At 44.1% G+C, this 25,208-nt stretch overlaps 1 protein-coding gene across 1 annotated transcript in view; it reads left to right on the forward strand.

The window, feature by feature from the left end:
- Positions 1 to 3,331: 3,331 nt before the first annotated feature.
- NTRK2 (neurotrophic receptor tyrosine kinase 2) overlaps positions 3,332 to 25,208 on the forward strand; it is a gene marked incomplete at both ends in the record, with an annotated part of 199,766 nt that continues 177,889 nt past the window's right edge. The window contains 3 exons of the mRNA XM_084278353.1: positions 3,332 to 3,540; positions 20,709 to 20,783; positions 21,012 to 21,083. Of these exons, the coding sequence (XP_084134479.1) occupies positions 3,332 to 3,540; positions 20,709 to 20,783; positions 21,012 to 21,083 (356 nt within the window). The remainder of the gene's footprint in view (positions 3,541 to 20,708; positions 20,784 to 21,011; positions 21,084 to 25,208) is intronic.

Raw genomic sequence — 25,208 nt, forward strand, 5'->3', positions numbered from 1 at the left:
TTGTAAATCTAGAATTAGAAGACACAAAGCATCTAGCTGTGCCTATTGGAAGGGCCGCTGTTTCCCCCAGTAGGCCAGCAATGGTATTTCTTGGCGGAGCTTTCATTTTGGCAATTTAGGTGGTTCTAGCATACTTCACCTTCAGTTTGCTACCCCCACGCCCCCTCTTCATTCTCCTCCAATTTTTAGGGGGGGAAATACATTTTTTTTAACAGAATTTGGCATTTTACCAACATGTTCTCACACCTGATCATTTTTGGCACTGTCAAGCATAAATCTATGAGGGTAAGTCACAGCCCTTCTGAGACATAATTACTGTACAACTCTGCAACTCTGTTGTGAGAAATAGATGAGTTGCAGAAAACACAAACTGATGTTTACTGCAACAGATGATGATCACCCCTTTTCCAGGGTGCACTCTGGTGGTATTGAGCCCTCAGAAGCTCAAGGTCTTGCCTACAGAACTCCACTCAATTATCCGAATTGCATGTTTTTATCCAAAACTCCTCTAACCACTTCTCAGTTTTTCAGAACCACAGAAAGTAGCAACATAAGGTGTCTGCAAAGTAAGAAAGTCCAGTATGTGCCCATGCATGATTAGAAAAGTCTGAGTTTATTCTTGTAAAATCAGTAGGAGAACTATGATGAGTGTTTATTACCTTAAGAGCTGACGCCTTTGTGTTCATCCAGGAGAGAGAGGGGGGAATCAAGCATATTTTCTCGAAGTTGTAAGCAGACTTGGCCGGAAAAGAGTAATAATGCAAGGTTTGCAGCAACTTTTAGGGTTTTGAAATTTTACTTCCATTCTACATCAGAGATCTTTCTCAAGGTTGGGGTGGGGGTTTTTTTGGTTTTTTGGGTTTTTTTTTTTTTATGGAGCCATACTACAGCTTATGCTACTATTTTTCTGTGTCTCTTTTTCTGTTAAACACTTTCCTTCCAAGTTCTTTAAAAATCCCATACTGTTTTTCTTTCAGAAAATTATTACATGAAATTATCTTGCTGTCTTATAAAAATCTGTTTTGATAAATATTTTATTTTAAAGGTATTAGTGCCCTTTTTTCTAATTTTGTATTACTTGTGGACAAAATGCCATATACTTGAATAGTATTTTTTACGGTCCTCCCATGTTCTTATGCTGCATCATGCGGCTTTGGTGCTCCTTGGGACTCGCTTGATTTTCTTGGTGTTTTATTTCAAAAGGACAAAGTGACGAACTTGTTAAGGGGGGGGGGGGGGGGGGGGGGGAAGGGGGTGGCATGTTCCGGGTAGAATAAATGTGTCTATGCAACAATTTCACTTAGCTTCAGAATAAATTTGGTTTAAATATGATAGCATGATTGATGACAATATTTTCAATTGCGTGTCTTTATCTAGTCTTCACCATGTAGGGAGGTATAAGCCTGCTTTTTCAGCTAGGTATGACTTTCTCAGTAGGATGTTCTTTGAAAGCAAAACCAGCCCTGCTTGTGAGTGTGCCAGGCCTACGAATGCACACAGTAATAATTGGATTTTTTGTAGCCTGAGCAAATGCAAAAAGAACGGAGTGTGCTTTCAATTAATAAGCGTGATGTCAAATTGATTCCTGAGCACTCTCTAACAGTGTATTGACTACTTGTTCTGTACCTTTTTAACAGAAGTTCTACAACCTTTCTTTCTTTCATTCACCCTGATTTACTCACCTCAAAATACTCAGCTCGGGTAATTAGATCAGGAGGGACCAGCACCATCCCTGGGTGCGATGGTACAGAGGCAAGCGAACAGCCTGCCAACACCGAGCAAGGACCGCCTGCCGCTCGCCAGGACAGGAGGAACAGTGTTTCTGGAACGGCAAGGGAAGAACATCATTACACGGCCCAATTTCCCAGATCAGCCGCTCGCTGCACCTGCCAGTACGTGATCGGCATATGTAAATCGGGCCGGCCTCGGTGCGCGGCACTGGTAACCCCCTGCCTCGCCTCTCCCGCCTCCCCCGCGGCCCCAGCCAAGCAGGCACTGTGCTTGGCCATACGGCGGTCGGGGGTTAATTACACGCTGCCCCATCCCGCGAACCGCAGCCGGTCGCTGCCCCCCCCCCCCCGTCCCCTCTCCGCGGAGCCTGGCGCAGCGGGTCCCTTGGCCGGGCGCGGCGGCGGGGTACGGCGGGGGTGCGGTGCATGGCGGCGGCGGGACGCGCGGTGGCGCCTGCGGAGCGCCCAGCGCCGGGCACTGCGGCGGGCTCCGCGCACCGGCATCGCTGCGGAAAACCCGCACCCGGGGAGATGGGGAAGGGAAACGCAAAACATCCCCGACCGCGAAGCGGTTAAAGGAAGGACAAGGGGTTTTTGGGGACAGAACGAGGCCTTTTCGGGTCGTTCATCCGCCGCCTCCCGGGGCTTTTACAGCATGGCCGTGTTATCACCCCAAGGCGAGATCCCGCCCTTGGCGGGGATGCCCAGTGCCCCTCGGCAAGGTGCCCCCGACTTCACCCGGCGGGGCGGACAGTCCGCACCGGCGGCGGGGCGCTCCCCATCCCGGGGGGCGCGCGCGCGAGCGCGTGTACGCGTGTGTAGTGTGTGTGCATGTGTATGTATACGTGAGTGTGCGTCTGCAGGCTCGGGCGCAGGCTGCCTATTGGTATCTCGTCTTCGGCACCCTCCCTTCTCCTCCCCCCCCTCCCCCCTCCTCCCTTGCTGCTTTTGTCTTTTTTTTTTTTTTTTTTTTTTGGATTTCAGGCTCATTTTGTGGAGTTTCTGCCCCTCTCTGCGTCAGCCCCACGTCACTTTGCCGGCAGCTCCCCGGCTTGGGCTGGAGCAGGAGCCGGGGCTGCTTTATTATCAGCTGGAGGGAGGAGGAGACGGTGCGTAAAGCGCCGAGCACGGCGCCCCGAGCTCTGCCGCCGCTGCCGAGGGCTGCGCCTCCCTCCCCGCCCGCCCTACCTCTGGCGGGCAGCGGCAGCCCGGGCCCCCGCAGGTAGGAGCGCAGCCTCCGCCACCTGCCCCCGCCGCTCCGCGCGTTTTGCAGCATCATCGGGAGCCGCCGCGGGGGCAGGCGGCGCCGCTGTCCGCCCGCCCGCGGGGTCAGGGGCAGGTGCCGCGCCGCGCCGGCGGCCCCGCTCGCCCCTCTCCGCCCCAGCGCCCGGCTCCCGCTCCCGCCAGCCCCCGGAGCACCGGGCGGGCAGCGCGGCGGCTCGGCTGCGGCTTGCGGCTCGGCGCGCCCATGTGAGCCCCGGCCGCGGGGTGCCCGCCCGCGGCGCGGAAGGCTGCACACCCTCCGGGCGTGCGCCCCGGCAGCGGCGGCGGCGGGAGCAGGAGGAGGCCGTCGGGGCAGCGCTGGAGTGAGCGGGGGCGGCATGGTGTCCTGGCGGCGGAGGCCGGGGCCCGGCCTGGCGCGGCTGTGGGGCTTGTGCTGCCTGGTGCTGGGCTGCTGGCGGGGCGCGCTGAGCTGCCCCCCGTCCTGCCGCTGCAGCTCCTGGCGGATCTGGTGCGCGGACACGGCGCCGGGCATCGCCTCGTTCCCCGTGCCGCAGCGGAGCTCCGAGGGCGACAATGTCACCGAGATGTGAGTATGGCCCGGGCCTGGCCCCGGCCCCGGCGCGGGGGCGGCGGGACGAAGCAGCCGGGGGACGCTGCGGGAGGGGGCGGCGGGCGGCGGGGAACTTCCCCGTGCCGAAAGGCGCTCGCTCCGCGGGCAGATGCGGTGGCTGGAAGCCTAAAAGCCCGGTGTGATTTAATTTGGGCGCGACTTCCCAGAGATACCGCTGCCAGCCCATTTAGATGATGAATCCTAATTGCCCGCGATGCGGTTCCCGGGGAGCGGGGCGGGCGGCGCGGCGGGAGGTCGGCGCGGGGGTCGCTGCGGGACCGCGGGACAGCCGGGGAGCGGGTGGGTTGTCCCCCTGCCTATGCGCCTTCCTCTGTCCCTGCTGCTGCCCCCCGTCCGTGCCCCTGCCCCAGCCCCTGCCCCTGCCGCTGCCCCTGACGGAGGGCGCGCATCGCCAGACCTCACCTCTGCGGCGGCAGCAGACCCGGAAAGGGGGCTTTATTCTATTTGCTTTTTTACGCTTTGTCCCTTGGTTTATTCCCGCGAACCAGGAGTTTTGGTGGGTGGCTTCTCCTCCCCTAGACCTCTCCTATACTCTTTTATATTAAAAAAAAACCACCCCACCCCAAAACCCAAACCCAAACAACGTCCAAAGAAGCGAACTGAAGGGAAAAAAGAAGGGATGCGGCAAATTCTGGTGGAAGGGCCGGCGAACTATCTTCCCCGGCCATGGCATGCGAGCCAGCTTTGCCCTTCCCAGCAAGGTGGCTGGAAGGAGAAAATACTGAGCCTGCAGAAGAATGAGCATTGTGCTCTGCCTCTCGACAAGCGCTGGAGGATTAGGAAACCGTCATTAGTAGCGAGGAAGGTGCAAAAAGTTTTTAGGGTTGCGGGGGTCTTTTTGCCTTCTCTCTCCTCTCTTCCCCATGCGTTTCTTCCATCCTCGTTTGTCTGCAGACGGTATTCAGCGAGGGAGATGTGTAGCTTTTCATGTCCAATTCTGCATCGTTTCACAGCTCTGTACTCTGTGGCATCCTCATATGTGGCCTGAGAAAAGCTGCAAAGGCTCTTGCTGAGCAAAAAAATTTGGATACTGGACTTGCATGTGATAGATCTGGGTGTCCCCCCCCCAACTTTCTAGAGCTGTTTTTTCCGTCTCTATTTACCGATCGCTGTTCTTTCTGGATGGTTTTCCATTGCATTTTTATTATGGAAAATATCAGGATATTTCCCCCCAGGTCTATACAGATTTTTCACTGTTGGCATTCTCCATCTTACTTCTCTTTTTCAGTTTCCTTTAGAAACAACCTAAAAATATGATGAAATACTGTGTGATGTTAGATTAAATTCTAGCTTGTGGGCTACCTTTCTGCAGTTTGCTGAATTCAGTTTGCAGCATTTCCCCGTGCGTGTTTGGGGAAAAAGCTGGAGACATTCATTTTTACTATTCATTATTGGCCTACCTTCGGTAGATTTTCGGGGCCGATGGCAAAGAAACAGTTTTTCTGAGTTGTTACAGCAGTGTCTGTTTCAGATGTGCGCTCAGCGTTCTGTGGATTGCTTCGTTAAAGAAAAATAAATTCCTTTGAGCTGTGCATCTCTGCTCATTTCCATAGGCCGTGCCAGCCTTATTGCCCGGTACTTTCAATTTGAAGGTAGCAGAGCAATTTTCCTCTAGAATTTAAACTCTTAAAAGCCAGAGGAGAAAACACATACGTAAAAATACGTGTTCCGGCCGTGTTCAACAGAAAAATGTGTCTAGTCATTTTGCATTGATGCTTTTGGTTTTAATTTTCCTGTATTTTTCGAGCATCGCTGTCTTTACAGTTCTTTTCAGTTTTTACTGTATCATTCTGTGACATTGCATGTTGTTGTGTTTAGTGATCTAAAAATAATTTTGAGTCATGGATTTCTCAGGAGATGCTGTTGCACGTATTTTAGATGAGCTTTTCATGCGTACTTTTAACATAAAACACAGAGGCTCTTTAATTAGTTTATAGGCATAAATTAAAAATTGGACTGCAGTAGCTGTCAACGTTATTTCATGGTGGGAGCTCAGTACACAGTAAATACGTAGGGAAGCGGTTCTAATACTGTAGTTACAGACTGTGGAAGCATTTTTTAGCACCGCACATCTTGCTTTATTCCAGCCAGGAAGCACGTTTAAGAGGCTGGGTCATGCATTTTACTTGGGAAACTTCGGACCTGGTTTTCCTTTTATGTGCTCTGCAGATAAAGGAGCACGATTCCATTGGCCTCTGGTGGAGTCGCTCGGTTTAAGTAAGAGTGAGAAGCGCATGTGACTAATTTCTAGTAATTTATTCCAGTGTATTTCCTGAGTGTCCGTTGAAACCAGCGCTTCGCTTGTTGCTTGTGTCCTGGTTTTGATGGGAGTGCATCCCTCAGTCCTAAGCAAAGCATCTGCAGGCGCCTGGGGCAGGTGGGCCAAGTGCACTGGGAGTGTGGGGATAACCGCGTGGTTAGGGTGGGCATGGCGGTGCCAGGGGTTGGCTGCGGGCCAGGCGGATGCCACCCAGCAAGTAGGACGTGAGTGGGCAGCGAGGTTTCCCCCTTTGCACCAAGAGACAGGAGAGAAAGCTGGAGTGGTTCTGGTAGGAGTGGCAGACCTGCCGTCCCACACATCAGAACTGCCACCATCACTTGGTACCCAGGTGTTTCAGCTCTGTTTTGGCCCATAGCTGAATTGTGCTTTAGAGCTTAATAAATGCTCTGCTCCAGGTCCAGCTATTACTTGATTCCTGCCTGGATCCCCCATCCAAATCTACTGAGAGCAGCAGAGGGATGCTCAGAACACTCCCGCAGAAGAACACTTGGTGCACAGAAGAACACTTGGTGCGGGAGGGCATAAGGGTATTTATGCCTGATGCTTTTCTTAGTCATTGTCCTCACTCTTTCCCTTCCTAATCATTCTTGCATAGATTTCTGATAAGGTGAATAAAAGACAGATTAAAAATTTGTTTTTTATTATTATTATTTGAAAATTGTCCTTTTCTAACACGGTTTTATATTTGTCCAGTTGGCTAGGGTGCTGACGTGGGCTGGTCTTTATCTGGAAAGCATGTGCCAGTGCTAAAATCGGTTATCATTACAGAGCTTCATCATAGTAATTGTTTGGTAGTTTTGATATCGTTGGAGATAAATTGAACTCCAGAGTGAGATTCTGCATTAAAATCATGATATCAGTCATTGAAGCTGACATTAAGAGCCAAGGACCAAGAGTAATGAGAGCAAAATGAGTATATAAGTATTGTTAAATCCGGGCATTTTAGGCACAATAGCAAATGAGTAGTCCTCAGCGAGAACACTCAAGCAAAAATATTAATATGATAGTAAAAGAGTAATTTTTAAAGTGTTCAGGGCTTTTTTTGTAAAAGGACATTTTCTCATTAAGTAAAATGTATTGTTAGGATGTCTCAGTGTATGTGACTCTTCGAAGACTTTGATTTCAAAGTGTCTTCTTGCAGTGCAAGTACATTCCTGGCCTAGTTTTACATTTCTGGTCTCGAGTCATTAATACATTGACTTACGATTATTCAGGTGAATGGGGTTTGAAATTAATTGGTGTGTTTCAGGAAGAACTGCTTGCCAACAAAATAGTAGGTGACTCTTAAGCTCTTGCCTATTAAAAGAGAGAGGTGATTGTGTATTGCGTACATTTCAAAACCACAAAATAAATTTCTAATGCAGTTATATAAAGCACTCTAGAATTGTTAATAAATAAGACAGGATAAGTAATTTAGAGTAAATTATTTAACAAGTCACGTGAGCTTGTGCTAAAAAAATTAAAAAGCTTGTTTAAATTCATACGAAACTCTTGAGCTGTTGGTATTTTGGGTCTCTTTCATTTCAGATTTGTAGGCTGTTGTAGATTTCATATAAAACCATCTACCAAGCTCCTCAACCCTCCAGCCCATTCCTCCTCGAAACAACTTTGGCTGTGCAGCATTGCATGACTTGCCTGGATTTAAAGGTTATTTCTGTTGACTTTGAATTGTACAGTAAAGCACAAGGCGTCAGGCTACAAATTATTAAAGATGTGTTGGACAGTGGTGATATAATAGCTTCTGTTAGGAATGTGTCCTTCAAAAAAAAGGAAAAAACCTCACATTCCTAAAAGAAAGTCTTCCTTTAAAAATCTGGGTAACTGGTTAAGGTGTGTTGGAAGTAAATGTTATGAAAATCAGTTCTGTAATTTCTAGGCTCTAAAAATATCACAGCGTTGGGTTTTGTATATACTGGGGTTCTTTTTTCTTTTTTGCTCGCAGGAAACCTTCTGTGTGGCTTGGTTTAGGCCTTATACTTCTGGTGGGTGAGGACTGACAGGGCTCCTCGGGGTGTCCACTGGGTTTGTCTCTGGCAGGCTGAGATGAAGCAGCTCATTGAGGAGGAGAGAAGCATCCCCAAGGTTGGGCTGCCAGAACATTGCCTCTCCCTCTGTGTATCTGGTCACTCAAGAGTTTTAAGAGACATTTGGTACTTAATACTAAAATGAAAGCCATTTGTATGAATTCAAAGGCTTGATCTTGAATATGCTGGTTTCAGGAAGGTTCCACTTCTTTCCTTACTAATGAGAGAACAGAGGGCCCAGCAGTCCAGCCTGTGATATCTTTAGGATGGCATTTTCCAGATTTCTCATGTTCTATTTTTTCTTTATTATTTTTATGCTGACAGGGAGAGAGTAGCGTAGCAAGATTCTAGATCCCAAATCATTGAAAGGCAGAAACTTTTACATAACTAAATGGGGGGTCTTATTTCTCCATTTTGGATTTCATTTTAAAGTAAGAGGGAACCACTCCCCAAGTGTCAGGTCATCTTCCCCCTCTCCACCCCTCCCCTCCCTTCTTTTTTGATTGCAGTTCTCTCTCTCCTGTTTGTCATCTGCCAGAATGTCTAACAATATGTCAGTGAAGGTGGACATCCAGATATCCTTGCCGAAGCTGGATGAGTGTAGCCGACGATGAAGAGTAATAAAACATGAAAATCAGAGCAGAGAACTCTAAAAACATCTCAGTGCTTTATTGGCGTTAAATGTACATACAGCTTGTTACGTCCGAAAAAACCCTCTGAAAACTGTCCTTTGAACAGCAGAGCACTAATTTTATAGGTTCATTAATTTATCCGAATTTCAAACAATTAAATCCACAGGAATTTGAAAGCCACGTACATGTACTACCTGGGATATGAGTATTGTCTGTTACCAGACTTTTGCTAAGGTCTCTCCGTCCGAACATATGTAGGCATGTAGCTGCTATTAATATCAAGTATAATTGAGAGGCACCTTAATTCCTGTTTAGTTCTGACCCTGTATTTTCAGAAACTGCAAAAAGCAAACCAAACTACTGCCCTTCCTGAGATTATGCATATGGAGATCCTGCTTTTTACCTCGCTACTACTAACCATAACATTGCAGAATCATAATGGGTTTATGGGAAAGGAGTCATGGCATGGAAATTATGTTGTGAATATGCAATTTTTTTTTTTTTTTAATTTTTAAAATTTTCCTGGAAGAAAATGACCTGCATTAAGTATTGACCCTTGACAGAACTTAAAGCTGAAGCTTAAATTTATTTAATACCAATTCTGCTATACTTGTTTCTGGCATGTGTTGTCATCAGTAGGATAAGTGCTTAAAGGTTAGATTGCTGGTCAGTAGTCTTTGATTCCTAGATAAGGCCTGAAGAAATGAGATTGTTTTTGCAGAAGTAAGAGAAAGTGGAACACGGCAGGCACAAGGCATTTTCAGAGGCTGTTTAAGAGATCATAATCCATGAGTGGTGTGGCTCAGCCTGCTGGTCCTGATCCAGGACCAGCAAGGAACTTGGATGCCTTTATTTCAGGGGGATGATTCTGGCCTTGTTAAAGTGGCAAAATGGGATGGAATTACTATTTCACTGGGGCAGAATAATTTAGAAGACACATGTGAAGGATGGAAAGAACTGTGTTTCAAACATTTTCTCACCTTTTTTAAGTTTGGAAGAGCAAGGACCTATTGCTCCATTATTTGATGTGTTTTTGAGTGGTGGCTCTTCTTCAGTCTCGAGCATTTTCCTACTGTGTGAAGGCTAAATATGTTGAGGCAAGTGGAGGTTGAGATAGAGTGTTTTGGAGGGCTCTTTTTACAAAGTTCTAGATAATTCCATATTGATACAAACCTGCACCTCCACATGCACAACAACAACAGCTGCAGCCACAACAGCAGCTTGTGCCGGACCCACAGAGGACATAAGGTTCACTGTGTTCAGTTGTCCATTGTATGAATAAGTAAAAGGCATCATATTGATCAAGGTTAGCCTGTTGCTGAAACAGAAGGGCGGTGAAATACCAACACTTCTCTGAGCTCCTTACGAGGAATCTGTTGGTGGAGCTCTAGTTGAGGCTGGGCAAGTTACCTATTTGTCCTCTGGGTCTGGCAGTTGAGCCAAAAGAAATCTGCCAGTTTTATATTTAAATGAAAATGCTGTTACCTTTTTTGTTTCCTAACTGCTAAACCATGTAGAAATAATAAAGGCCATATTCAGCTGGTACCCCGTGAAGCGCGGATGTCCCGCATTGCACAATCAGATGCTGTATTCCATATGAACAGCGCATAGGACGTGACTTTTCCAATTCTTTTGCAACAACTCTCTGATTTTCTGAATGCCAGACGGCACAGTGAGCATATGCAGATAAATCATGTGCACATACTGGACATGTTAGACTTACTGGGCATGGACTGGGAGGCTTTTCACAGCATGTGCTGCGCTGGTGTCATGCGCTGGACTTAGTAATCATGTCTGGGTCTGTCCCAGGCCTCAGCATTTAAAATTTGGCAAGGCAACTTCCTATGAACTGCGTAGCGAAGGCACTTAACTGAGCTGGCTACTCTCCTGCCAGCAACAGAGCGTCAGTCCATTTCTTCCAGGAAGTGATTCAGGAGGCTAAATTGGGTTCCTACTGCAAATGACCTGATGGAGGCGTCCCCGTCTTCCTCCACCAAGGGTAAGAAAACCCTGTGGACTTAGTTCAGTGGGGGGAGTGGAAAAAGCAAGAACTTCCTTTTAGCGACCGGGATCACTCTGTGGAGTAAGATGTTCGTGTGGTCCCAGATGAACCATTTCAGCAGTGCATGCAGGGAGCTGCTCTCCTTGAAGCAGAGTATGGGTCTGAACCAAGGTCTTACAAGTCAGCATCTTAACTACTGTCCTGTATGGTGTACAGATGTGGGCTTGCCTCCGGTCTTCCTGTCTGAGATGCCTTACTTGGCGTGGAGTATTTAAATGTGCTTTTGGGTCAAAGAGCAGGACAATCTGTTTAGCTTAGTGACTGCGGTGCTTATTTGTGTAGTGAGACAACTGTGTCCTGCTCCACTGAGTGTTCAATTACGACAAGAATTAGAAAAGCATGAACAGGTAAGGTTGAGACTGCCCTCTCTGAGGTGGTTCTCAGGTAAGGCTTCATCTGAAACACCAGGATACTATTCACATAGGAAGAGGAAGGAATTGAACCCAGTACTCCTGGACACTTCTGGAGCATTATTTCCGGCATTTCTTGCAAATTTGTGGTCTTCTACCTCACACAGACATCTCTTTGGGGATTTTTGCCTTTTTTGTCTTTTTTTATTTTTTCCTTAACAAGTGAATCTATTTGGTGAATATGGGTGTAGTTCAGGAAGATGAAAATCCTTTTTTAATTTTTCCCCCCCCTGCCAGGTGGGTGGATAGTCTACTGCATATTCATCTCTGACATCTCCCCCTACTCTTGCCTCTTCCTAATTTTTAGACGTGTTTTTTTGACAGCACGGTGCATACGGTGGTCCTTCCCTGGTAAACACATACACTGCACTCTCCTGCTGGGAATAGTTCTGTTGACTTCCTGGAACTGACGATGTATGTAGTGTACTTAAGCGTGTCCTGAAGTATTTTACAGTTTAGAGTGGTAGCAGTATAAGTATCTTTTGAAGATTCTCTATTGCACACATATTTACACACATACACAAAACTTTATGATTCTTAGGTTAGATTCAGATAGAATTGTAAACATTTTGATTTGGCACCAATCCACATGTGAGATAAAGGCAACTAAACAGAAGAATAGTAATGCTGGATGCTACTTCTATGCTAGACATCACTGCTGATCATGGACTGTGTTTGTGTGCGGTGAGAGTCTTGTTGCCTTGCAGCCTGTGTCATTTGGAAGTTATGGACCTAGGTGGCACAGCTGCAAAAATAGATACCACTTGTCCTGGAGGTGGATGTGGGTGGAAGAAGAACCTTGTCGATCTTCCCTGCCCTGAATGTTTCTCCCAACACTCCATGGCATTGCTGTCTGCATGGAAACAGGCCATTTGTTCCTTCTGTTTGCTTGCTCTGGTTTTATGCCCAGTTTTTGCCTGCTGCAGAGCACTTCTTCGTATTCTTGCAACCTTTAATAAAGTAGTTTTGCTCTTCACAGTGGGTATCTGAAAGGGGAGGCTTAGGAGGCGAGAATATCGTGATGAAGGTATCGTCAAAATGTCTACCAAGACTTGTGTAACTGCAGGTGAACACCTTAACCATGCTTCACCTTCACCTGTTCATGCAGGTGAACAATCCATCTTTGCTTCTTGGGGCAAGGGTGAATGCTGCATGGGTGTGTAGGTTGGAGGAGTGCTGAAAGGTGTGTGTGCAGTGGTGTGGCCATGAGAACCACAGGGAGAGACAGGCTGGTGGCTGGGAAAAACATTTTTCTCCTCATAAGAGGTGGCAGAGACAAAAAGGTGTAAGCGTGAAGGAGGAGGTGGTGGGTAAGGAGAAGGCAGCTCTGCAGAAATAATGAAGTTTGAGGACTACTGTAGCAGAAGATGTGTCGTGAAAGCGGTACATGCAGGGTGAGAGTTTAGTTTGAAGGGAAAAACAGTGGAGATAATGATCTGAGACTTGAAATTATGTTAAATGGAAAATGAATGCTTACAAAAGAGTCTGTTTTCCTAAAGTATAATAATAAAGACATCCATGAGCAGGTTTTTAAATAATGTTGACCTCACTCAGGAAGAAGCAATACATACACGTCAGGCAGCAGCAGAAGAGAAATACAAAGAGAAGCCTGAAAGACAGACACGGGTTTATCTGCCTCTAGCATTGCAAGATGCGATTTCCCAAAACTCAGCCTGGCCAAGCACAGGAACACGGGAAGTCACGGAAGCAGTGGCAGCAACGTGGCAGTCAGCACAAGTATTAGAATGACTCCAGGTACTGAGAAATGTGCAAAAAGTGTAATAAACACATTGTTATGCTAATATATGCAGTGCCAGTAAGAAACTACTTACATTAAGTGAAGAACAGGATTCCTCAAGTGAAGAGAAAGTGCTTTTTTTCTTTTTTTTTTAAGGAATGCTAATGGAAGAAGCTACAAATTCAAAAGATCGGCCAATTAAAATGGGAAGAAACGGACTATCCGGGACAGAGGACAGAATAGGAATAAATGTGATAAAAGAAAGTGAAATAGAGAACTGTGAAGAGCATGTAAGTGTGGAAGAGTGAAGAGTGCCTCTGAAAGGCTTTACCAGAAAAGCAGTTTTAATGCTGCTGAAATGCTTTCTGAAAAATGCGTTGGTTAAATATACATGGTGAGATTGGTGCTGATATACAGAAGGTGTCAACCTGTTCTGAACCTGAAGAGTGCAGTGAATGTCAAGAGAGTCAATATCATGGGAAGTCAAAAAGATAACCCGCAGTGCTTCTGGAATGCTTCGGCAACATCATGTGAAGATATATTTAGGCATGCCTTCCATTAGAAGACAAGGTAAGTGGTCAGGACTGTACACGATGTTTCATGGATCTTGGGAAGGAGGCTAGGAAATCAGTTGTGAACCATGGCAGCAGATGGTATCATTTGAAGAATGGAAAAACATCTACCAATTGGGTTCTCTATATAGTAATTGCAAAGAAAAAGGATAGAGATTATGACCATATGTAGACTTTCGGGACTTAAATAAAAACAGAAGAAGGAAAAAAATTGCTGGCTTATGAGAAGGGGAATACTGTCAGGAGTCAAATTATTCAGAAAATTTAATACATTAACAGGATATAGATGGATTTTCCTGGGTAGATGATGGCTTCAAGTTTTGCAGTTTCACTCCATTGTTTGGAAGTACTACCTTTTGATTGGTATTTTGTGTGAGGTCTACTGCTGGCAGTGTATCAGGCAGTGGACAGTGTAGAGGGAACAGACATGTGTCTTGATGTTCTAGTGAGTATCAGACCAGATTGAGCAGAGCATTTGACGTTCCAAGAGCCAGTAATTTTAAACTGAATAGTCAGGTATTAATGTCAGACAGTGGAAATAATATATATAAGGGGGAAGACTGACCTCAGAGGGTGTTTCAGAGGGAGTTTCTTACGTTGAATCAAAGAGTCAGGGAATACTGAACGTTGCAAAAGCTGGAGATGGGAAGAAGACTTAAAATATTGTGACGCATGCTGATTTATGTCAACAAGTTCTTACCTGGCTCTGAAGGATGTGCAACTCACTTAAGACGTCTCTTCCACAAAGTCACTGCCTGAGCACGGGTGCCTGGAAGAAGAGAATTCAAAGGCTTTGACATCAGCCAAGATGCTTTAATGTTTTGATTCACTGAGGGACCTAAAAAGATGCATATAAAATATGGTTACAAGCATTCTCACTGTGCAGCTACGAAACTGATGTTTTGCCATCCTGATTTGCATCGGGGCCAGTGACAGCTACAGAGGTGGTGTACACAAGTGCTGGAAGAGAGAGTGGTTGTGCGACTTGTCTTTGAAGAGTCACTGCACTAGGCTGTTCAGTAGGAGAAAGAAATGTCATATATATGTGTTTGTATTTATTCGTTCCTTCAAGATGCTCTTTCTTCTTTGCAAGTCAAATAATAATAATAAATTAGTCTGGTGTCTGCGTTCTGTCAAGAACTAATGAAAAGCCACATTTACTACCATCATTCTGTATGTTATTTAAAGCGTCATTTCTATTGTATATATCATAAAGGGACTGTACAGGAGTTTAAGCCTCTTCCTAACATTCTGCAAAGATGTTTTCCCACACAGCGGACGAAACGTGTTTTGTAGATAAATGTGAGGGCTGTGATTAAGACATATCTTCTTGAATAAGTAGGTTATTGTCTGCCCAGCTGGTACTTCTTTCTGACTGTATCAAGGAATATCAACATTTCTAAAGCATTTTTGCTAATGAAAAGCTACAGTGTAGCTGTCAGTCATCCTCTGGAGAAATGTCAAAAATTGATGTCTTGGTGAAATATCAAATGTACAAACTTCATGGAGCTCGAGGGGGAGTGCAGGCCTCCAAATGGAGAAAATAGTTGAGTACGCTTTGTATGCGTTTTGGGGAAAATAATTCTGAAGGTGGAGCTCATCAAGCGCATGAATTTGCTTGATTTGGTAGTCTGCTATTTGAAGAGCACAGAACAAACACCTTGAAGTCAAACCAGGAACTGTAAGTAAGCCCGAGGGTACGTTACGTTTTGTTTTCCTTGTCTCTAAATATAGTAACTGTTTCCTTAAACTCTGCACTGCAGACTTACTGGTTTTACTTTTGCCTTCATGTTTGCATACTGTAAAGAGGGAGCTAAAGTTGGCTGGTAAACCATGGACCTTCCATTTCCCAGGGAGTTGTAGTTTTGTACTTGTAAGGAAGAGCATGGATGTGCTCCTGCAGTGTTCCAATGAGATTGGGACCCACACAGAATTCCCGTTCTCAGGCTTTAAGCTAGTAGGTTGGCACTAATTTTTCAGGATGATGACTTCGGAGATGTATTACCCAGTGGCAACTGTATACTACTGATTGGTTGCTACTAAGTGGGTAATCACAGTGTATTGGCACAGCGCAGAATTCTGAGTGTTGCCCTCCTAGGTCAGCTGATGCAGCCACACCTCAAGAAGAGGGAATTCTATAAGGTAACTGCGATCGGTGACCTTAGCCATGAGGTACCGAGTTTCACATCTCCCCAAACAACGCGTTTTCTGAATGTGTGATGTGTGGAGCGAAGGATTTGCTCATAAAATGGGCACGCCTGTGGCTGTAAAGAAAGATCTCAGAGTTAATTATGGCAGTTCCAGAGCTGCTGCACTGGCACGTGGAGAGCTTCCTCCTGTAGTCTTCTGTGACTCATGGTTAAATACTTTAAATGGGAGCTAAAAAACCCCTAAACGATGACTTAAGGAGCCTGTGATAGTGGCAATCAGTTTTGCACTCTTTGCGAAATATGGAGTGATTCACAGGCTAAAAAACTAAAATACCACCACAGCACTTGCTCAGAATTTGTCTGGAGACGCCAGGCAGCCAGTGAGTTGAGCACCTGTTTGTAAGGTTCCTAAATGCTAAGTTAAGTCCGCAGGGGATTCACTCGGCACACCACCTCTTTCCTGAGTTCTGATGTGCTCTTCCAGCAGTAGTAGAAGTGGTGTTTCTGGAGGTTGGCCTCACAGAAGTGTGGCATTCACAGGGCTAGGTGGAGACAGCAAAATGGAATAAAACAATTGGGATTAAGTCTGTGTATCTGCAGAGATCTTGTCACTTGTAGGTGTCTGTGTCATGCTTACTGCCTGCTGCTAGAGTTTCCTTCCTACAGGTAGCTTGGCCCTATACAAGATTTCTTGGTTGAGGAGCGATTGTATCATCGGCCCCTGCATCTGTCTGAAACCTGGCATTCCTGATATGCAGCATTGTGTAGCTCGATGCTTCATTTTCAAACTATGTGACTTCACGCCCCTTGAGCATTATTTCAAATCGGTTTCAGAGGGGCTGCAAATGAAACCCATTTGAATCTGCCAAATTTCATCAGGTATTTTGTAAAGCTTACAAATTTGCATGAATTTGATTCATAACCATAAATCAGCCCAGGCGCATTGAAAATGTCCCTGAGTTTTAGCATACCTTTTGATGAACTTGGTCTGACATGTGAGTTTGTAAGAAAATACAGCACCAGGGAACTTCACAGTCTTTAGTTGTCGATGTTACCATACAGCTCTCGCAGTAGTGTAGACGAGGGACGTACATGACCTGTCATTAAATAGTAATTCGTGTACTGACAGTTCAGTGTCTGCAGTGTGCTGCCTTTCCCCCTAAAGATTTAGTGAAAAAATAACCCGGAATATGAAGTTTCGCAAAGTTCAGAAACATTTCACCAGGGAATGTTTATTAATTTAAATTTTTTTTCCCCCCAGCTGGATGAACCAGAGCTAGACATATAATTGATTTATTTTTTTGGAGTGTTAAGAAAATATGTTTCCCATAAAGGAGGTTTCTGGCAACAGAAATACTTTCTGGAGATGAATTACAGTGTAACTTGCTTGCATAGATGTTGTTAAGACTAGTGTGTGCTGGTTTTCCAGCATATCCTTACAGCTCTAAATGAGGCAGTATACCTTAACATACACTAATCCAGAAGAAACAGTGTAAATCAAGTATATTAGAAAGGCACGCTTCTGCTGACTGTTTTTTTTCAGGCTAAGGAAAAGGTTTGAAAGTTAGAGTGAAATCCTTTTTTTGAGCTGTTGAGGCACAAAATTATCTAGACCACTTAAAAGAGCAGAACCTGCTTTCTTTTGAAGCTCTTGCAGTTCAGAGGCTTCTCCACTGTCAGGAGACAGACTGTGTCTATAGGCTTTCACATGTGTAAAGAGCAGAAGTGAAGACCACCCTCTTAAAGGAGAACTTATTTCACAGAATCACAAAACAGGAAGGGTTGGAAGGGACCTCTGGAGATCATCTAGTCCAACCCCCACCCCCTGCCAGAGCAGGATCACCTAGAGAAGTGGAGGAGTTAACTCTTCTGGGGTAGGATTTTAAAATAACCTTCCCAGAATGTTGCAGAAGTGGTGAAGTATAAGCGTGTGACGTTATTTGGTAACCGCTGAAGTGTGCTGAGATGAACATGTCATTGTAGGCTGCAATGTGCAGTCAGTAGGTGTGTGATTCTGAATGCCTTTATTAGAATTAATCAGTAGTTTACAAAGGGGAGATTAAATTAAAGGTCTGAAAACAAATATTGTTTACTGATGACTCATTGAAAAGAGAGGCAGAATGCTATAACATAATCAAGCAAATAGTGTGGTAGGCAGCTGAGGGTTTGGTTTAGAGGCAGCAGTCGGTGTTTTGTGAGCTGATACGTGTGATCCGGCTGGGTACCATCCAGACAGGTTTTGGCATTGATGTGCTTTGCTGTGGTGTGCATCCAAGCTCCTCACGTGACTTCAGCTAGCCCTGAGTCAGGATGTTTTTCTTCTGTGCTGCAGGAGAAATGCTCAGCTAAAGAACAGGGTGGGTATTCTTAAGGGCAGGCAGGCAAATTACATTTCTCAGCGTTGCCCACTGCAAGTCAGGGCTTTTAGAGTATTAATGTTTGATGATAAGTAACATCAAGGTAGAGTAGTTGTGAAGAAGGTAAAAATAAACTTCAGTTAGGGAGAGGCTTTATTTCAAACTTCCCTCTAAATTAAACAGAAGAACAAGTTCCCCTCACAGTGTACAGCTGCAGTCACCGTACTCCTTTCTCACTGCCATGCTATAGCTGCACAGGCTTAACTTACAACAGACTTGTTAAGCGAGAAAGGCGGCGTTAAGAGGACGTGACCCGATCACGGTAAATTACATCCGTCCAGTCTTTCTTCAAGGATCCTCAACTGCGTGAAATTTGTTTTACTGTCATGTTGTGCACCGAGAGTGTTTTTACAAATGCATTGCAGAGCAGTTGTTGCTTTGAGTTAGTCGCACTTAGCCAGAGTGTCTTCTGGGTCTGTACTTGAAGTACGGTTGTGGAAGAGCAGTGGTTTCTTTTGGTTCTTCTAATGAGGACCTGGAATCATAAATCATTCGTCATAAAAAGACTAGTAAAGTACACTACCCCCTCCTCCCCCACTGCCCCCCCCCCCGCCCCGCTTTGTTTTTGAAGGATGCAATAAGAGAAGGAAAGAAAAGATCAGAACTTCATCATGATTCTTCTTCCCAAGTATCATCCTCTTGGTTGATTCCCTAATGGATCAACACTGACATTTTATATATAGATTGTGTGCTTGTAGTCAGATCTTCATTTGATGTAAATTATGGCAGTTTCATTAACTTCAGGAGCACTGAGCTGTTTTACACTGGGTGAGGCTTACCACAGGGTGTAGTACACTGACATATTTTTATGCAGTGCTGTAAGTTACATCAAGTTCTGAAGCTTCTTGTAGTGGGAGGTTCTGGATAAATGTTTTTGTGATTAAAATTGCAATGTCAGATTTGGATGGGTCGTAAGTGTGTTTAAGTGATGGATCTATGTTCTGGCAGTTTGTCAGGTTATTTTTTTTTGATGGCTTAATCTTTAGCTAGTACAAGTGGTTGCTCAGTTACTTTACTTTTACCCTTCTGAGTCTCTTTTCCTGTGTTTCTCTGTCCATTTTCCTCCGTTCCTGCTCTTCTGTGTTTTCAATATCCCCGTCTGGTCTTGACAGGATTCTTGTTGGTTCAACACCGAGGAAGTGAGGAGGTTATCATTGGATAAGGAATGAGGAAGTTACCTTTGATACCTCTTGCATAACTTTATTTAGCATGATGAGGTTCAAGTGACAGAAAAGGTGACACAGTGTAATCATGAGCTCTTTTTCCAGGTAGGTTCAGAGGAAGTATGATCATTCACTTGCATGACACTCAGGTGGAAGAACTGTTAGTCAGTAAACTGCTTCCATGCATTTACTTGGCAAAACACACAAATTTACCAACAAACAAAAAACAGATTAATAAACCCCAAGAGAGCAAATCTCTTTGCCTTAAAAAACACAAGGAAGGAAACACAAAATACGAAGGACTCTATTACCTTGTAGTGGGAAGTCCTGCAGATCCGTCAGTGTCTCATGATGCAGCAGTAATGTGTTTTGTCTAGCGTCTTGCATTGTCTTTTTACTACCCTTCTTTTTCCCAAGGGACAGTGAATCCTATTAGGGGAAGCCTTTCGCGTTTCCTGATGCTCGGCTAGAGCATAGCCCAAGACAGCTTTGCAGTTTTGGAGGAGAGACCAACCCAGCTTTTGGGATTCTCAAGCTTCTACTGGGATGTGGGCACACAGTGAATTTCTTTTAACACACCAGTTGAGGTAGATGGGTTGCATTTGGTAAGACAGTATACCATCTTTCCAATTCACCAGAATTCCTTTAACCAAAAAAAACCCAAACCAAACAAACAAAATCCCAACAACTTCAAAGAAGTTTTATTCTAGCAAAGAAAGACTCCTTCTTTGTAGGAAAACCTGCAGATTTGTTTAGTCTGGATGCATATGAAAATGCAGGTCAATCTCTGTTTTTCTGGGTCTGGGGGTTATCTTTCTGAAATGCAAGGACCCTTTAGCAAGGCATCTCTTACATCAGGCTTACTTTTCTGCCCATAATGTCAGTTGCATTGCAGTTTCCACCAATTTCTTATTCCTAGACTGCGTGATTTGCACTGTGAAACTTGGTTTCTTGCTGCAGTAGAGGTAACATATATCATGCTATGCATTATCCGTGAAACATTTCATTTCCAGTCTGTGGGATGTCACTGGTTATTCATAGATCTCACATGGTGATAATAAAAAGGACCAGCTTGTATGCCCACATCCTTATGGAGTTCAGGCAGATACTCGTGGTATGTGAATGAACTTTGTGCTGCTCTGACAGTTTCTCTTATGTTCCACTTCTGTATGTAACATCATGAAATGCAGCCTCCCTTTCCTCAGTTTCCTTGTTGCAACACCTTACAAATAGAAGTAAAACTCCTTTGTAGCAGGGAGAAAATGAATTGAAGGAGTAATCGATTAAATTAAGGAGGTGAGAGAAAGGACTTGGGCAGTCCCATCCCTTGTCAGCCTAAGTAGGGGTAGCTACACTGCCATCACTAAAGCTGACCCTTTTGCTGTTGTGAAATCCTTGAGGTAGGGAAGTGTGTTGTGGAAAACGGTGACACTGTAAGGCAGCATGATAGACTCAACTGTTTCTCTTCCAGTCCTGTCCCACAAAGTAACATTTAAATGATGGGGAATATTTTAAAGAGCACTTCCGCTCGGCAGATGCTCTAACTAGATCTCAGTGTTAACTGCAGTAGGTCAGCAATCAATACTAACTTTCGGACATCAGTGCTTCTTCTCAGAAAAGTCAAAGCAATGGAAGGATCCACTTTCATACTTTTCTCTGTCCTTTTTTCAACAGTTACATCGCAAACCAGAAAAAACTAGAAAGCATCAATGACAATGAAGTTGGATTTTATGTTGGACTTAAAAATCTGTGAGTATACAGGACACATATTTTGTAAAGCTATTTTTTTCTTTATTTTACAGAAGCCTGTCAAGACCTTGTCAGAGTGTAGGCCTAGGTTTGTGTGTTGTGGAGGACAGTCTTAGGTCTTGTGGTCCAGCCTTGTGATTTCAGCCACGTATTTTAACCATTGCTGTCGTTATGCTTTCCATTACATTTTAAATGAAATATTCTAACAAGTTTTATGTTTTTTCACAGGACTGTGGTGGATTCAGGCTTAAGATTTGTATCACGTCAGGCATTTGTGAAAAATGTCAACCTACAGTACATGTGAGTAAGGGTAGCATCTGCGTTCTCAGTCAAATCTGCCCAACTCATGTTAATTTATTTAATTGTTAATTTATATCTGTCTTTTACCATTTCCTTCGTATAAGATTTTTTAACACGACAGAGTTAAAATGGTCTTCTGTCATTAACTAACCCTAGATAAAATATATACGGTAAGGAACTAGCAAAACACAGGACACATATGGTAAAGAACTGGTGGATCACAAGAACAGAACATGGAATGGTAATACAGATCACGTACTTTGTTCATTTGTCTCTAACAATGGACAGAACAGGGAGACCTTATCAAGAGTTCCCCCTTAAAGGAAAAGTATCATTGTGCATATATGACCTGCTAGGCACTACAGAATCCATGTGGACAAGCTGTCTTTAAAATACTTCAGCCACAGGAAGAGCTGCAGCAGGAGCACGCAGTCAAACGTGAAATATGTATCTGTGGGCAAGCAGGATTTATTCAATTGATAGTTCATGAAACCACTTATTACAAACAAATTAGACTGACTAACATCTGTTCAGTTGATGTACATGGAATCCTGATCCAGAATACTTACTTTATGAACCAGGAGCTTATCCTGTCTCATACTGTGTTTTCTTTTGGTGGGGATTTAGTAATGTTAGTAGTCAGAGGATAAGCCCAGATAAGATGGAAAATATTAAGTGGCACCACCTGCTCTGTGTGCACGTGACAAAGCAGTAAGTAGGGAGTCATTTTTTGCCGAGGCTGATAAGAAAACCAAAAGCATTTGTTTGTTTTCTCTGGGAAGTCTTGATGCACACTAAAATATTTCTGGAAGCCCCAGTGAATGACTGCTTGTTGTCATCAGCAATAAAACTCCTATTGGCTGCACTGAGAATGAAGTGCAGCCCCTGTTGTGGATGAGACAGTGAAAACTAGTAAGAGCTGAAGTAATTTTGCATAGAAAGAGTAGCCTCCAAGTACAGGTCTTTGAGAAGCCTTGCATTTTATTTTGAAAAAACAGTTTATTACTCCCCTGTAAAGAAAACAAAAACTCCAAACACTTTTCTGAAGACTGATATAACTGTATAAGCTTTAATTTTGCTAGAGATACTATTGCAGTTTTCTTCTATGAAAAATCCTTTGATGTAGTTAAAGAGCTTTATTATATGAGCATAGTATTTATTTTATGAATCACATAAGAATATCAGATTATAAGGAACTTATTAATGTACATTTCCTTAAGCCCTTTTTTGTCAGTACCATATTTTCTTGGCCAAACTTCTGCAGCTAAGATGTCTTTCTAGAGTTATGTATGATGAGAAGATTTGACTAATAGCATAAACAACAGGAAAAGCAATGCTGTAACAGTTACTACTTACTTAAATATAGTTAATAGCTTTGCTCATCTAATTCTGGTTTTCTCATTGACTGTAGACTTAAATTAGTTAACAGTCACGTTTAACAAGCTACTAAACAGTCCTGATTCAGTAGTGTTGTAATTTACAAGCTTATATGCTGCTAGCAGTAATTTTAATGTACCCATGTAATGCACATGAGTGGTGTAAAGTCAGTACCTTAAAACATAAGAAGACATTTTGCACGAAGCGCGTGTTTCCAAAAATGTTAAGAAGAGCCCCTGTTGTTGCTGAGTGTGATTGCATCGCTGGATCATAGGGTTTGTGAGCATAGTATATGTACACAACTCTAGGTATTAAGATGTGTTTGTATCTCTACACTGTTTAGGTTCAGGTAAGGCCGCGGAATAAAACCATTTGAGAGCTTCTGCAGACTCTGTCCCCTGCTTGCAGACGGGACTGGCTCCAGCCATGGGCAGAGCAGGCAGTTGCCTGTGGAGGGAGATTGAGAGTAGCAAAATGCCTATTTCTTCACCTCTTCCCCCCTCCCCAGTTCTCCTTAGGCGTGTTCCTTTATTCCTTCCTCTTCCTTCTTGCGTCTCTTTGCCGGGAGCGCAGTGTAGCTGTGCCTGTGTTGCTAGGTGTGTGAGTGCTCATCCAGCTTCCCATGCTGCTTTTGAGCTCCTCATTGCCACTGGTTTGCCTTTAGCTGAATTAGGGGTAGGAGGTTTAAAGGGAGCTTGGTATTCATATGTAAAATATAGGCATGCTTTTGACTGTACCCCTCCTTAGGTACAGCTTTGGAGCCAGGGTCTGTACTCCAGACTTCTTTTTTTTAAAAAAAAAAAAGTATAAAAGGCTTTAGAACCCCAGATGGATCTTCTTTGGGCTGCTCACCATGATCTTTTTGTACTTAGTTGAATTGGGGAGCTAATTTATATTCTCCTTCCACGGAAGTGGAGGCACGATCCTTAACTACTCCATAATAAGCCTGGTAGTGAATTTTTCACTTAATGTGAATTAAAGAGACTGTGTTGGGGTTCTCTGTAATCAATATAAAGTGCTCAGTTTATGAGAAAGGTATATACTGTTAAATTTTCTGTCAAATTATCATGTAAGGTGATAAATCTGTAATACTTTGGAAAAAATTCTTTTGAAACACTTGTCAACTTGAAAAACCTTTAAGTGCTAAACTACATGGGAGAAAAGGCTACAGTCTTGGAACGACTATATGTCTCAACCCGTGGTCAAGAATATAGGCACAGGAAATTTTTGTTACTTTACTTAACTGTTCTTACCTCCTTTTCCTGGTGCATATCAAGCATGACTGGTAAGAATCTGAAAATACAATGAAAACCATCAGGGTGCTTTTGGTTTTTCAAAACTGGGGTTGTTAAAAACGAAATAATGATGCTTCTGGTAGGTTTACTTAAATTATCATTCAGTTTTTTCACTGGCTTACGTGGAGCCATTAATTTCTGCATGAAGTGTTCATAAAGTAAAATACCTGGTGACATTTGGGCAATAAGCCTGGCTCATATATATAAACAAGTAAGGGCTATTTTCTTGGCTAAATTTTCAGTAATCCTCAAAAAGCAGTGACTGGCCTGAGGCTAAATGACAGGAAGACACAGCTATGGCAGCACCTAATTCTTGCAGTCTGCTGTCTGCCAGAGTTTGTAGCTCTGAAGCAGGCACCTCACAAAGAGATGGGGTGAGTTGGATGACTATGAGCAAGTTGAGCAAAGTAATGATGTAGCCAGCCAGGAGGCAGTCTTGGAAAGATGGGACTTCAGTCCTGCCCGCTAAGTAGGTGGGCTGTTATGCCCATGCTGGGTTACTGAGAGCAGACCCTTGCCCAGAGTCATCTTATGTTTTTAAGATATTGAAAATTTTATTTTTAAGGTGCATTTTGAAAAAACAAAAAGAGAAATGCTATCTCAGAGGATGGCTATTTATGTGAGTAAATACACTTACGTAAGGTGTTTGTGGCCACGTTTCAGATTTGTATTGGGGTACTTTGCTGGTTAGGTGTTGGTAGATGAGGTTTTCAAATCCCCTTAAATTTGTCTTGGTCTGGAGTCAGAGCTTGAGCTTGGCTCGTGGGTGGCAGGTGGCATCACACAAAGTGAAATGGCTTCAGATGAGCTGAGATTTCCTTGAGGAACCCAACATTTGGCGGCTAGGGAGTTCTCCTGATGTGTAAGAGTGGGGTCCCCTGCTGTGTGGAAACCAGGAGGTCTAACCTGGGCATCACACGACCTAGAGTAGCGAGTGACGTTGGCAACTGTCTGCAAGTAAAGCCCACTCTATGCATCTGTCTTTTGGGAAAGGTAGGATTTAGAGGCTGCGTGGGTAGAGAGAAGCAGGTGCAGGCCTTGTTTGGTACAGAGGCATCTCCACCTGCTGCTTGCCAGTGTCAGAACTGGAGTGGTTCTCCTGGTGAAAGAGGGATGGGGTTTGATGTACTTCACATTGCCTCAGTGCTGGGGACAAAAGCCTGAGTCTGTCGGAGGTTTCAGCTTGTTTCTTTCAGCATCTCAATGTTTGGCTTATATGTGTCAGGGAAAAAAAATAGAAGTTTTTACTTAAACGTTGCTTCTGTCCTACATGCAATTTAAACTTTGATTTTGATATGTCTGATCAGGGTCCATGGGATGTTTCCACCATCTGCCATAGAGAAATCCAGTTCACCTAACCAATGAAATAGTAGCTTGTCTGTTTTGTTCTAGTAGGTTAGGACTAGTCAATTTGTTTACTTCAGTCTGTCAGAAGGAATCAACAGGGAGATAC

The sequence above is a fragment of the Gallinula chloropus genome (genome assembly GCF_964237585.1).
Source record: "Gallinula chloropus genome assembly, chromosome: Z".
Taxonomy (NCBI): Eukaryota; Metazoa; Chordata; class Aves; order Gruiformes; family Rallidae; genus Gallinula; species Gallinula chloropus.